The 15,522-nt window shown below is 47.7% G+C and overlaps 1 protein-coding gene across 2 annotated transcripts in view; it reads left to right on the top strand.

Moving 5' to 3' along the window:
* PAK1 (p21 (RAC1) activated kinase 1) overlaps positions 1-15,522 on the top strand; it is a 118,074-nt gene that overhangs the window by 81,431 nt on the left and 21,121 nt on the right. For both annotated transcript variants that reach the window (XM_081197395.1, XM_081197394.1), the window contains 3 exons: positions 7,430-7,546; positions 9,491-9,668; positions 12,309-12,372. In XM_081197395.1, the coding sequence (XP_081053521.1) occupies positions 7,430-7,546; positions 9,491-9,668; positions 12,309-12,372 (359 nt within the window). The remainder of the gene's footprint in view (positions 1-7,429; positions 7,547-9,490; positions 9,669-12,308; positions 12,373-15,522) is intronic.

Raw genomic sequence — 15,522 nt, forward strand, 5'->3', positions numbered from 1 at the left:
ATCCAGCGCCGAGGGCCTTCTGGCGGTTCCCTCATTGCGAGAAGTGAGGTTGCAGGGAACCAGACAGAGGGCCTTCTCAGTAGTGGCGCCCACCCTGTGGAACACCCTCCCTTCATATGTGAAGGAAATAAGCAGCTATCCTATCTTTAAAAGACATCTGAAGGCAGCCCTGTTTAGGGAAGTTTTTAATATTTAATACAGTACTGTTTTTAACATTTGATTGGGAGCCGCCCAGAGTGGCTGGGGAAACTCAGCCAGATGGGTGGGGTATAAATAATAAATTATTGTTATTATTATTATTGGCTAAGAGACAGGCTAAGGGACTTAGGCGATCAAGACAGGCTTAAGCAGGAACAGGTGTGCTGAATGCAGAAGGCATGAAGTTGAATCTCTATCATTTCCGCACACAGCAGTTCCTGGGAAAGGTGTCTGCCTTAGATCTTGAACAACTGGAGTAGATGATTGCCACCGTCTGCTCTGCACATTTATAGCAGTCTCATACCAGTCGTGGCTCCCACCAAAAGAATCCTGGAAACTGTAGTTTGTTATGGGTGCAGAGCGTTGCAAGGACGTCCCCTTTTCCCCTCGCAGAGCTACAATTCCCAGAGTTGCTGGGGAGGAAGGATTTGGTGGTTAAACTAAGGTTACTGGACGTCCCCGTTTCCCGGATTTACAAATCAGTCCCCTGACAAAATCCATCTACTTAGCAGGAAGTTGAGAAGTGTCCCCAGATTCATTGAAAAAAATCTGGTAACCTTAGGTTAAACCACTCTGTGGAACTCCCTTCCATCCGATGTCAAGGAAATAAGCAATCACCTGGCTTTTAGAAGAAATCTGAAGTCAGCCCCGTATCGGGAATTTTTTTTTTTTAATCCAATGTTTTACAATTTTTTATGTGCTGTAAGCCGCCCCAGAGTGGCTGGGGAAACCGAGCTGGATAGGCGGGGTATTAATAATAATAATAATAATAATAATAATAATAATAATAATAATAATTTTATTTATAAACAAGACTAAATACAACAATAAAATGCAGTCTCATCACAGGAGGAAAAAAAAAGAGGGGGAGGGAGTCAAACTGATTCCAAGCCAAAGGCCAGGCAGAACAACTCTGTCTTACAGGCCCTGCAGAAAGAAATCAGATCCCGCAGGGCCCTAGTCTCATGAGGCAGAGCGTTCCACCAGGCCGGAGCCATCACTGAGAAGGCCCTGGCTCTGGTTGAGGCTAATCTAACTTCCTTAGGGCCCGGGACCTCTAGGGTGTTGCTATTTATGTACTTTAAGGTCCTCCGTGGAGCATACCGGGAGAGGCGGTCCCATAGGTACAAGGGTCCAATATATTATTATTATTATTATTATTATTATTATTATTATTATTATTATTATATTGGGAATCATAGAATTGTAGAGTGGGAAGGGACCCTGAGGATTATCTAGTCCGACCCCAAGCAATGCAGGAATATGCAGCTGAATTGTAGCGGCGCGAGAGGAGTAGGGGGTCTGCGAAGAACTCTCAGCACCCTTCACAAAGTTCAGTTCCCAGGATGCTTTTGGAAGGGGGCAAGCCATGAATGTTTACAGCGCTGAGATACTGCTTTAAACATTTCATGCTGGTGAATCCTTAGACTGAGCTGCTATAAGGACCGCTTCTTTTATTCATTGCTCAGTGGTGATTTGAAACCTGAATCTCACCTGCACAACAAATGGGGGAGAGTTTTGTTGTGCCAGGTCCTACTTCTGGCCATCGTGAGAGAAGGATGCTGGTCTAACTGGGCCTTTGGACTGATCCAACAAGGCCTTCCTTATTGATTGTTAAGTGTTAGTGCCTCCAGCAGCTGGACGGCAGGCAGAAACTCCACAGGTCAATAAAGCACTGAGCTTCCAGGCAGGGGCATGCTTCACCTGTGGAATTTTGGCCTGTTTTCAGCCGCTGTGAATGACAGCAGCTCAAGAGGTTTGCTTTCCCTTTTAAAAAGTTCAGGTGAGGCCTAAGGGCAGAGGGGATGTGAAATGAATCTGAAGTCAGGGAGAACCGGCAGTGCTGGAAAAACTGTTTTGCAAATTGGGAAGGTGATCTAGTTTTGCTACTGTGGTGGTTGTTCTGTTCTTGCCGGAAGACAGGAAAAAAACCACACACACACACACACACACACACACACACACACACACACACACACACACTTGAGTTGAAATCGAAAACAAGTGCAGGAAAAATAGTAGGCATGATATAATTGCATTAAAACCATCTCTTCCAAAGAACGAATAAAACTAGACATCTGTATTTAACACCTACACATTCATGTGGCTTTCTCACTTTGGAGAGATCGTGCTCATTTTTCTTCTGCCAAAGATATTGTTGTGGACTCTCCTTCCGCGGAGCTTTTTAAGCAGAGGTTGGCTGGCCATCTGTCACCAGTGATTTAGTTGCGATTCCCACACTCCAGGAGGTTGGAATAGATCATGGGGAGGCAAACTAAGGCCCGGGGGCCGGATCTGGCCCAATCCGGCCCAATCGCCCAATCTCAATCCATCCCACGAACGGGCCAGGAATCAGCGTGTTTTTACATGAGTAGAATGTGTCCTTTTATTTAAAATGCATCTCTGGGCTATTTGTGGGGCATAGGAATTCGTTCATCCCCCCCCAAAAAAATATATAGTCCGGCCCCCCACAAGGTCTGAGGGACTGTGGACTGGCCCCCTGTTGAAAAGGTTTGCTGACCCCTGGTCTAGATGAACTTCGGGGTCTCTTCCGACTCTACAATTCCACGATTCTACAATATCCTGCAAGGCAGCAGAGATATAGGATCAAAGCCCTCCTTAAAAATGTGGGTTTATCAGGGACTGAGGGAAGTTTTAACTTCTCCCTGTCTTCCCCAAGTGTTCCAGAAATGAGTGATTGCCCACCAGTTTTCTCCAGAAGCAGGCGGGAGCGAGAATTTGCCCAGGCACTTTCTGCCACCTTCCAAACTCTTTTCAAGACTTCAGTGGAGGTGCCCTCTTTCCACCTGGCCCATCTAAAAGAATAAGCGTTTTATTGTTGTTTAGTCATTTAGTCGTGTCCGACTCTTCGTGACCCCATGGACCAGAGCACGCCAGGCACTCCTGTCTTCCACTGCCTCTCGCAGTTTGGTCAAACTCATGCTGGTAGCTTCGAGAACACTGTCCAACCATCTCGTCCTCTGTCGTCCCCTTATCCTTGTGCCCTCCATCTTTCCCAATATCAGGGTCTTTTCCAGGGAGTCTTCTCTTCTCATGAGGTGGCCAAAGTATTGGAGCCTCAGCTTCAGGATCTGTCCTTCCAGTGAGCACTCAGGGCTGAATTCCTTCAGAATGGAGAGGTTTGATCTTCTTGCTGTCCATGGGACTCTCAAGAGTCTCCTCCAGCTCCATAATTCAGAAGCATCAATTCTTCGGCAATGGAAGTGGTCCAGCTCTCACTTCCATACATCACTACTGGGATGCGTTTTATTTGTCAGGTACAAAAGGCATGTGGCGTTCTTATTACCGAGCAGGTGAGACAGCAACGCTTCGCGAACAAAAGAAGTCCGGGGAGAGTGAGCGAGAAAGTGCCCAGCGAGCGTTTTGATAACCAGAGCAATCAAAGCAGTTGGCGTGGGCCGTTGGCCAAAGTGTCCTTCGTTAGCATGGCAAGAGCACGTTGCTGTGCCAACGAACTGCCTTTGATGTCGTCTGGTGGTTTCTCTAAAGAGCGAGTCTGGGGGAAATGGCTTCGCTCTCAAGCGCGGCGGTGGCAAATGGTCTCTTCCCTCCCCTCGCCCCCGGCGCTTCCGTTTTAAAAATAAATGGCTGTTTATAAATTATAATAACCACCTGAAGTTAGGGAAAAGTTCAGCCTTTTGGAAGCATGGGTCTGATTACAAAACATCGCAAACGGTTGCCTTCTCTTTGAATAATTTAATTGGCTGACGTGTATCTTTCTTTGTTGTTGTTGTTTAGTTGTTTAGTCGTGTCCGACTCTTCGTGACCCCATGGACCAGAGCACGCCAGGCACTCCTGTCTTCCACTGCCTCCCGCAGTTTGGTCAGACTCATGTTGGTAGCTTCAAGAACACTGTCCAACCATCTCGTCCTCTATCGTCCCCTTCTCCTTGTGCCCTCCATCTTTCCCAACATCAGGGTCTTTTCCAGGGAGTCTTCTCTCCTCATGAGGTGGCCAAAGTCTTGGAGCCTCAGCTTCAGGATCTGTCCTTCCAGTGAGCACTCAGGGCTGATTTCCTTAAGAATGGAGAGGTTTGATCTTCTTGCAGTCCATGGGACTCTCAAGCGTCTCCTCCAGCACCATAATTCAAAAGCATGTCTCTTTCTTTAATATGCCCAATTTATACCCTTATCCATACATGCAGTTTCACGAGCTGCCAAAAGTCATTCCTTGTGGAACGGACTCCCTTGGGATGTTGTGGACTCTTCTTCCTTGGAGGTTTTTAAGCAGAGGTTGGGTGGCCATCTGTCATGGTTGCTTTAGTCTAAATTCCTGCACTGCAGGGGGTTGGACTAGATGACCCTCGGGGTCCCTTCCCAATCCACAGTTCTGTGATTCTTTATAGAAGACACAGATACTGTCCCTTTTTTCCAAGACCACCTTTGCTGCCACCAAAATATTAAGCGTGAGTATCTTCTTTGCTCAGTCCATTCTAGGTGACGGCCTCTTTTAAGATAATTCTTGAATCACCCATGCTTAGATTCATATGAGTTACCTGAAAGATTTCTGTGTTGCATTCCACCAAGGCACCTTGAGCTTTGACCACCTGATAGGATAGGATAGGATGGGATAGGGACGCGGGTGGCGCTGTGGTCTAAACCACTGAGCCTCTTGGGCTTGCTGATCAGAAGATTGGCAGTTCTCTATCCCAGCTCCCACCAACCTAGCAGTTCAAAAACACACCAGTTCCAGTAGATAAATAGGTACCAATGTGGCAGGAAGGTAAACGGCGTTTCCGTGAGCTCTGGTTTCTGTCACGGTGTCCCGTTGCGCCAGAAGTGGTTTAGTCCTGCTGGCCACATGACCAGGAAAGCTGTCTGCGGACAAACACCGGCTCCCTCGGCCTGAAAGCGAGATGAGCGCCACAACCCCATAGTCATATTTGGCTGGACTTCACTATCCAGGGGTCCTTTACCTTTTTACCTTATAGGATGGAAATCTGCAACATTAGCACTGTACTTTCCTACCATCTACGTGTGGGTGGGCAAACTGCAGCTGTGCAGCACAATGCACCGTCTCTCGAACCCAGACTCCTTTCAATGGACCATCCTGTTCTCTTGTCAGCTATGCTGATAATGCTTCCGGCTTGCTTACTTGCCTCTGTGAATCTCTGACTTCTGCCTGCCTGGAATGCAGCCAGCTGTACGAAATGACATCCATGGTCCCGCCCATGTTTTCCCTCTGGCCCTGCCCACCATTGGCATGCGGCCCCCGAAAGGCTTCCCAATAGAGAATATGGCCCTCGGGCTCAGGAACGTCCCCCACCCATGATCTAGTAAATTGACCTGAAATACATTAGCTTTTGTGACATCGTCGGTAGAGCCCAGTTCTCTTAATCTCAGGGTTGTGGGTTCGAATCCCACATTGGGCGAAAGATTCCTGCATTTCAGGGGGTTGGACTAGATGACCCTTGGGGTCCCTTCCACTTTTGTGATTCTAAACATTACTTCCTTCAAGGTCCACAGTCTCCCCCCACCTCCTTTCTTTTTTTTAAAGTGTCTTCTTTTTAGGAGGAAGAAAGAAAACAGGCCGACTGAATTTGCCAGCAGGAGAAAAACAGATTAGGAGGAAAGTTTGGCTTTCCTTGGCAAAACAGTTGTCCTTATCACGCAGTTTGTACGTCAATTTTGCCAGTTCCGCATAGTCCATCAATTTCTCTTGCCACTGTTCTTTTGTCGGGGTTTCTTCATTCTTCCATCCTCGTGCTATTAAGACTGTTGTCACATACATAAATATGTTCTTGATTTTCCTTGGCAGGTTTTTTCCTACAATCGCTAACCTAAAATGATTCTGGTTTTTTTTTTTTTTACAAATGTTAATTTAAACATTTTCTTCAACTCATGGCCTGCTATACATTTCCATCCAGATACACTATGCCCACAACTTACATATAGGTTCTGGGGATCGTGCCTGCAGCGAAAATTGCGTCTAATCCAAACACATTAGGTTCAACGGTGGGTGGGATTGCCGAAGTCTTTTCCCCCCAGATGCCCATCCCTTTTATAATATTCTTAAATTTGTTTTGCCAAGTGTGTGAAACTCAAGGCGCACAAGTTACCGTATTTTTCGCTCCATAGGGCGCACCGGACCATAGGGCGCACCTAGTTTTTAGAGGGGGAAATCAGGGGAAAAAAATCTTATTCCCCCCCCCCCCGCCCCAAAGAGCAGCGTACAGGCTGCACACAACCTCTCCCCGCCGGAGGGGTTGCGCACGGCTATAGCACAAGCCAAGACAGCGAGTGGGATGGATCCAGCTCGATGTTTTTGCTTCCTCTTTAGCCCCGCAGTTGTGCACGGCCATGGCACAAGCCAAGACAGCGAGTGGAGAAGAGTAATAATAATAATAATAATAATAATATAATAATAATAATAATAATAATAATAATAATAATAATAATAATAATAATTTATTATTTATACCCCGCCCATCTGGCTGGGTTTCCCCAGCCACTCTGGGCGGCTTCCAAAAGAATATTAAAATACTGTGATACATCAAACATTAAAAGCTTCCCTAAACAGGGCTGCCTTCACATGTCTTCTAAAAGTCTGGTAGTTGTTGTTCTCTTTGACTTCTGCTGGGAGGGCGTTCCACAGGGAGGGCGCCACAACCGAGAAGGCCCTCTGCCTGGTTCCCTGTAACTTGGCTTCTTGCAGTGAGGAAACCGGCAGAAGGCCCTCGGTGCTGGACCTCAGTGTCTGGGTAGAACGATGGAGGTGGATGGATCCTGCTCGCTGTTTTGGCTTCCTCTTTAGCCCCGCGCAACCTCTCCCTGCTGGAGGGGTTGCGCACGGCCATGGCACAAGCCAAGACAGCGAGTGGAGAAGAGGAGACCCTTCTGTTCCTCCTCCGGCTTCCAGGCAGGCGCGTGGCTGAAGGGGCGCTGCGCAGTTCTCCCTCTCTGCCGTCGCCTCTCCTGCGAAGAGATTGAGAACTGCGCAGCACCCCTTCAAACGAAGCTGGAGGAGGGTTAGGCTGCAAAGTGAGAGGAGGAGTCTTGCTCTCCCGGCTTCAGCTAAAGGAACCCAAAGCCTTCGGAGCGCAGCGCAAGGAGCCTGCATTCGCTCCATAGGACGCACACACATTTCCCCTTAATTTTTGGAGGGGGAAAAGTGCGTCCTATAGAGCGAAAAATACGGTAAATGTGCGTGAATTGAGAGCTTGCTGTGGTTTCATTTCCCTGCCTCCTAAGCGCCTCTCCTTTCCATGCAGAATGTGAAGGCGGTATCTGAGACCCCCGCCGTCCCCCCTGTGTCGGAGGACGAAGATGATGAAGATGAGGCTGCCCCTCCCCCGGTCATCGCTCCCCGGCCCGAGCACACTAAGTCCGTAAGTCGAAGTCTCAAAGCGGCTGGGCTCCCTCTTGAGTAAAGGCATTGGGCCTTCGGAGAATTGATTCGGGTGTCTTCTGCCCCACAAGTATAATGTCATCTGGGTGTAGGGCAGGCCCCTATCCATTGCATGAACGTAACCACAATAATAAAAAAAATATTATTATATAAATTATGAGTAGGGATTTGAACTCTGCCCAGCTCCATTCCTGAAGCCCTGCTCCATTGCTTACAAGTGCAGAATTATGTTATTCAGTCGCTGGGTAGCCAGATGTCTCAAACTTGGGTCTCCAGCTGTTTTTGGACTACAGTTCCCATCGTCCCTGACCACTGGTTCTGCTTGCTAGGGATGATGGGAGCTGTAGTCCAACAACGGCCGGAAACCCAAGTTTGAGAAACCCTAGAGCAGGCTTTCTTAACCTGTGGGTCCTCAGATGTCGTTGGACTACAACTCCCATCATCCCTGAGCTCTGGCCTTGCTAGCTAGGGATGATGGGAGTTGTAGTCCAACAACATCTGGGGACCCACAGGTTGAAAAAGGCTGCTCTAGACACTTATTCTAGCAGGGTATGAAAGCAACAGTCTGGACTATCAATGCCCCAGATTCAAAACAACATCCGCCTCTCCTAAGTCACCGCTGAGTTCTGTGACCTGTATATAAAGGTGCAAATTGAGCAGATATACTTTTGCATTTTAAGGCAGGGCATTGAAACCTTCCCTCAAAAAAGGGAGGCACCGTTCGGCTGACTCTCTGATTCTACAGATGCTTTAAGCATCTCTCCCCAACCATAAAAAGCTTGTATTTTTCTTTTTCAGAATGGAGCTGGGATTTTGCACTCAGTTCTCTATTCCGTGCTCTCACAGTATCACAACATAAAGCACGTTGTTAAGAAAGTCTCCTTTAGGAAAAAAATCTCAGCTTTTGCTATGGTAGCATGAGAAGGGAGGCTCAGTTTGGGACTAGAAAGAGGCTCCATTTTAGGAAACCAGGCATTCACGTTCTCAGCCAGCTGAATTGCAACTGCAGCTTGTAAATTCATTGTTGTTTTCAGTGCAAATCTCCCTTTGCAGATTTAAAGTAGTCATCACCTAGATGTCACTCCTAACCACACCTCCTTGCTAATCAAGCCATTTTCAATAGCCTAGAGGCTCTTACCAGCAGATCCCAAAATCTGTGTTAATCTCCTTTCCCACACAGATTTTTTGCAGCCGTTTTTGCAGACCTATTAGGCCAGGCACGGCCAAACTTGGCCCTCCAGCTGTTTTGGGACTACAACTCCCATCATCCCTAGCTAACAGGACCAGTGGTCAGGGATGATGGGAATTGTAGGCCCAAAACAGCTAGAGGGCCAAATTTGGCCATGCCTTTTTAGGCCAACTCTTTTAAACACCCACCCACTGGATTTGCAGTTTTGGCCACCAGTTTTGCAGTCAATTTTCACAGGGCTGCAGCACTGTGTACTGCAGGGGTGAATCTCAGGAAGTTTGGGACCAAGCAAGAACCTCCTTTTTAGCCGTTGGTAGTGTTTGATTTACCTTGGAACTATTTACATATATAGGACACGGGTGGCGCTGTGGGTTAAACCACAGAGCCTAGGGCTTGCTGATCAGAAGGTCGGCGGTTCGAATCCCCACGATGGGGTGAGCTCCCGTTGCCCAGTCCCTGCTCCCGCCAACCTAGCAGTTCAAAAGCACGTCAAAGTGCAAGTAGATAAATAGGTACCACTCTGGCGGGAAGGTAAACGGCGTTTCCGTGTGCTGCTCTGGTTCGCCAGAAGCGGCTTAGTCATGCTGGCCACATGACCCGGAAGCTGTACGCCGGCTCCCTCAGCCAGTAAAGCGAGATGAGCGCTGCAACCCCAGAGTCAGCCACGACTGGACCTAATGGTCAGGGGTCCCTTTACCTTTATTTACATATATATTCTACCCCCCTTCCCCGCAGATATACACCCGGTCGGTGATCGAACCCCTTCCTCCAGCCCCGACCCGAGACGTGGCCACCTCTCCAATCCCATCGCCTTCCGAAAACAGCACGACCCCTCCAGACACGTTGGCGAGGAGTACGGAGAAGCAGAAAAAGAAACCCAAAATGACAGACGAGGAAATCTTGGAGAAATTAAGTAAGTCTTCTCACTGCTGGGTTTTTCAAATGGGACCTCAGGGAAATGGATATATTTCAGGTCACCTCACACTGTGAGGTTGTCACCACTTCACAACTGCACTCTTCTCTCTCTATCTCTGTGTCACACACACACATTCTCCCCAGGCTCCACCTTGTGCAAAATTTAGCACTTTCACGACACCGAAGAGATGTTTTCGTTCTTCAAAAAACCCCAGCTTTCTGAATCCTCTCACAGTGGTGTCAGCTGGTGGGTTCAGCTTCTTCAAAGGAGGAGAGATGCTCTCTGTGTGCGTGTTTCTGTGTTAGGTGTGAATGTCAGAGCTACCATAGAAACTCCTTTCAGTTTCAAAACCCTGGGATGTGTGAGGCTGTATTCTACCCTTGCTGGGGAATGCAAAAACATTTCGAATGCAAGAGCAGCCCTCTTGGATGGGAACAAAGCCATCGTGTTTTCCAAAAGTGGCAAACCAAACGCTTCGAGAAAGCATTCTGGTCGTGTGTGAATGCAACAGCCTTTTCATTGCTGCCTGTCCTCTGACCCACACCCCACTCCTTGAAGCTATATATTTTGGAAAGCATACTATGGCCCAACGTGGGCATTCTGTTTAGCCTGCTGGTAGACCTGTCCTTCAGGCGACATTCCCTCTATTTCAGATGTCCGGATAGTGAGTGCTGTTCCTTATGATGCCAAAATGCATTCACGCCCATGCGCAAGAGAGAAGTACAGTGGAACCATGGTTCTCAAACTTAATCCGTTCCGGAAGTCTGTTCCAAAACCAAAGCGTTCCAAAACCAAGGCATGCTTTCCCATAGAAAGTAATGCAAAATGGATTAATCCGTTCCAGACTTTCAAAAAAGACCCCTAAAACAGCAACTGAACATGAATTTTAAGCGGGTGGCTCTGTGGGTTAAACCACAGAGCCTAGGACTTGCCGATCAGAAGGTCAGCGGTTCGAATCCCCGCAACGGGGTGAGCTCCCGTTGTTCGGTCCCTGCTCCTGCCCACCTAGTAGTTTGAAAGCACATCAAAGTGCAAGTAGATAAATAGGTACTGCTCTGGCGGGAAGGTAAACGGTGTTTCCATGCGCTGCTCTGGTTCGCCAGAAGCAGCTTAGTCATGCTGGCCACATGACCCGGAAGCTGTATGCTGGCTCCCTCGGCCAGTAAAGCGCTGCAACCCCAGAGTCGGCCACGACTGGACCTAATGATCAGGGGCCCCCTTTACCTTTAACATGAATTTCATTATCAAACGAGACCATTGATCCATAAAATGAAAGCAATAAACAATGTACTGCGGTCACACAATCAATCAATCAGTCAGTAGCTGAACTGGGTTCCACACAGTCACAGTCACAAAAACAAAAAAGATCCGCAAAAACGCAAAATAAATAGCAAAAACAGACAGACCTCAAAACGGAAGTGCGGCACTCAAATCGGAAGCGTAACACTCAAAACGGACCACATTCGGCTTCTGCAAAAAGTCCGCAAATTGGAACACTTAGAGTTTGCAGTGTTTGGGTTGCAAGTTGTTTGAGTACCAAGGCGTTTGAGAACCAAGGTACCACTGTATTTGCAGACTTTGACGAAGCCTAGGGTTTGCAGTGGGCCGGTAAGGTAATCAACAACCTTTAGAGCGTCCCCCTCCAAAAACAGCCCACAGAGGACTTGCTCGGTATCGCAGAATTGTAGAGTCGCAAGGGCCATCTCTTCCATCTGTGAAATATATCTTATAATTTCTGTTCATATGTCTTAGTTGTAGTGGATTGGGATCAGCACGGGATTCATATAGAACTTATAATGTATATAATGCATATTTGTGTTAGAATTCCTGCTCCACGATTGCAGTCATGGGATTTTTGCCTATCACATGACGTGGTATATTTTGACTCCACAAAGTGGGAAGTGATGGAGACAGGATGTTTGTGTTACTGTGTTCCGTGAAGTAGGACTATTGTCCTTTGTTCTTTTTCTCTTTCCTGTCTGATGCTAGAGAGAGAGAGAGGGAGCCATGTTACAGTGCTCCGTGTGTGTTTATATGTAAAGTAGATTAGCCAAAATGCTGAGTTCCTGAGGTCTGTTACGCAACTGCGAAGACTCTGCGGATCCCTAAGTGTGCCGGTGTCTGTTGGCATCGGTCGCTGTGATGTTCGGGCTGAAGAAAGCCTTTGAAGCTCCTGAACGATCGACCAGGAGGGAGGGTGGGAACATGCCTGTCAGGCATGTGTCTCTGCCAGGGTCCTACTCGAGTGTAGGATGAGCTCCTGACAATTTGATGCAGGCACCCTGAAGGCAGCTCATATAAAGGACAAAAGCAGCAAAACGCCACAGTGGTTAATGTATCAGCGACAGCTAAAGCAATATTCCTGAATACCAGGGAACTTTAAATCACAAGACAACAGGAATGGTTTTGCCCAGTACCTAAGAGGCAACAGAGATGGCACCAGGTGAACGTGTCCTTAGTTTATCTGCTTAGCAAAGCTAATTGCATTCCCAGGGGTCTGAGGTCTTGCAAGGAGCTCTGATCAGCTCAGATTCTGTCATGCTTGCTTTTAAATTTGTTTGTTCAGGAGAGCTGAGCGGCCTTCCAAAGCTCTTTCATTTAATCCTAATTTTTCTTTTCCCTTTTTTGTTTTTGAAGGAGGTATTGTGAGTGTGGGTGACCCCAAGAAGAAATATACAAGTTTTGAGAAGATCGGGCAAGGGTTAGTATATGGTCTCCGGCTTCCTTCACCTCTTCTGCCTTCAGCATGAAATGAGCATGGATCTGGAATTTCTCAAAATGCATTTTATACTTTGCTAGAGCATAGCGACCAGTTGTGATGGCGTATTACTGAATCCCAATAGTCTGTGCTCTCAGGTGTGTGACTGAACGCCTGAACACAATTGTGACTTATTAAAATTTAAAAATCCCTGGGCTGTTTCCCAGTTTGATTAGGTGTGACGAGATGACTCTACAGTTCTATAAAATCATAGGATTGTAGCTCTGGAAGGGACCCCGAAGGTCATTCAGTCCAGCCCCCTGCAATGCAGGAATCTTTCCCCCCAATGTAATAGTGCCACTGTATTCTGCTCTGGTCAGACCACACCTGGAGTACTGTGTCCAGTTCTGGGCACCACAATTCAAGAAGGACACTGACAAACTGGAACGTGTCCAGAGGAGGGCAACCAAAATGGTCAAAGGCCTGGAAACGATGCCTTATGAGGAATGGCTAAGGGAGCTGGGCATGTTTAGCCTGGAGAAGAGGAGGTTAAGGGGTGATCTGATAGCCATGTTCAAATATATAAAAGGATGTCACATAGAGGAGGGAGAAAGGTTGTTTTCTGCTGCTCCAGAGAAGCGGACACGGAGCAATGGATCCAAACTACAAGAAAGAAGATTCCACCTAAACATTAGGAAGAACTTCCTGACAGTAAGAGCTGTTTGACAGTGGAATTTGCTGCCAAGGAGTGTGGTGGAGTCTCCTACTTTGGAGGTCTTTAAGCAGAGGCTTGACAACCATATGTCAGGAGTGCTCTGATGGTGTTTCCTGCTTGGCAGGGGGTTGGACTCGATGGCCCTTGTGGTCTCTTCCAACTCTATGATTCTATGATTCTATGATTCAATGTAGGTTTCGAACCCATGACCCTGAGATTAAGAGTCTCACGCTCTCCAGCTGCTGAGCTGTGAAAAAGCAGTCATAGCTGATTTGATTGACTCAAATCCACACACATCTTCCAGTAGAAAACAGCAGTTTTAAAGAAACCAAAGCAAATACCGTATTTTCCCATCTATAAGATGCCCCCATGTATAAGATACCCCCTATTTTTGGGGGACTCCGATTTAAGAAAATGGGGGGAGATATTATCTGTGTATAAGATAAGCCCAGATTTTGAACATTAGTTTAGAGCAGGGGTCAGCAAAATTTTTCAGGAGGGGGCCAGTCCACTGTCCTTCAGACCTTGTGGGGGGCTGGACCCACCCCCTTCCGAAAGCACCCCCTCTCCCGAAAGGCCCCCCTGCCTATGCCACTTCCTTCCCCCTCAGCCGCTTCCTCCCGCTTAGCCACCTTAGTGGGAAGGAAGAGGCGGTGCCCAGAGGTGTCCGCAGCTTCTGATTGGCTGCAGGAGCTTCCTGCAGCCAATCAGAAGCCGTGCCGCGTCGTGGAAGTCAGTCTCCGCGTGGCGAGGCCTCTGCACCACGCCTGTTTAGTGCGGGGACTGACCCAGTCACCCACAAACGAAACCTATGGGGGCTTGGGGAAGAGGTTGACTCACAGTCCGAGCTGTGAAAATCTTCAGCCGAGGCGAGCGTTTGCCTTGATGTCACGTGAAATGAGCTGGCAAGCGTTTGCAGAGAGCAGTTCAGAGAAAGCCAAGCTTAAGCATGTTAAAATTAGCTGAATGGTTGCCCCTAAAACAGTGAGGATGAAAAGGTGCGCACACTATTCCTTTTGTGTGTGTGCGCGCACAAACGCTCTTGACTCTCACAGCTATTGTGTTCACCTTCTCTATGGTCTATTCTGGGGCTTCTAACTTTCCCTCCCAGCGTGATCCCAACCAATTAGCGATGGTCGTGAGACCAGAATGATGTCACGGCGCCATACAACCAATTGCCTCTTGCTGTGCAGTGATGCCGCCAAAGGGAAACAAAGCCTCAGTGAAAAACCCAAGAATTCTGAAGCTCTGCTGGAATGACTAACCTTGGCTTCCTCCTACTGACTACCAAGCTTTTGTTTACCTAAGTTCCTTGCAGGCCACTTAACTTGAGTTATTCTTTTTCCAAACTCTCCTCTATCTGTGGTTGTTTTTAGCTGAGTCTGGCTTGCAACAGGCTAAGTTCCCCTGAAGGCCTATAATGTAGTTGCAGAATATCTGCTTTATGCATAGAAAATCCCCGGTACAAACCCCAATAGCATCTCCAGATAGGATCATTCCCTGCTTGCAACCTTAGAGAGCCAGTGCCAGTCCGTTCAGACAGTGCTAAGGTTTTGTTGTTGTTTAGTCGTTTAGTCGTGTCCGACTCTTCGTGACCCCATGGACCAGAGCACGCCAGGCACTCCTGTCTTCCACTGCCTCCCACAGTTTGGTCAAACTCATGCTGGTAGCTTCGAGAACACTGTCCAACCATCTCGTCCTCTGTCGTCTCCTTCTCCTTGTGCTCTCCATCTTTCCCAACATCAGGGTCTTTTCCAGGGAGTCTTCTCTTCTCATGAGGTGGCCAAAGTCTTGGAGCCTCAGCTTCAGGATCTGTCCTTCCAGTGAGCACTCAGGGCTGATTTCCTTCAGAATGGAGAGGTTTGATCTTCTTGCAGTCCATGGGACTCTCAAGAGTCTCCTCCAGCACCAGAATTCAAAAGCATCCATTCTTCGGCGATCAGCGTTCTTTATGGTCCAGCTCTCATTTCCATACATCACTACTGGGAAAACCATAGCTTTAACTATACGGACCTTTGTTGGCAAGGTGATGTCTCTGCTTTTTAAGATGCTGTCTAGGTGCTGTCTAGTGCTAAGGTAGATGGAGCAATGGTCTGATTCTGTATAAGGTAGCTTCCTATGTTACCGGGGGCGACTGGTTATTTAACTAGCTTCCCTGGTATTCTTAGAGCAGCAATGTCATTTTGCAGTCACGGCAGTACCCTGCAACGCAGATTATTGTGTGACAGCTCACGGGGTGATACACAACTAAAGCTTGGTCACAGTGTAGACCCATTAGGTCCATGGATTTCTATGGGTCTGTTCTGAAGTTGCCTAAAGTTGGATATCACCCATAGTCTAGTGTGTTATTGATCATTTAGTGTGTTAATGCTGTTGTAGAAAGATTTGGAGTTGGCTTTTGCTGCCCATCTCCCCAAGGGATTCTGAGCCCCCCAAGC

Source organism: Podarcis bocagei, assembly GCF_964188305.1.
Source record: "Podarcis bocagei genome assembly, chromosome: 6".
Classification (NCBI taxonomy): Eukaryota; Metazoa; Chordata; class Lepidosauria; order Squamata; family Lacertidae; genus Podarcis; species Podarcis bocagei.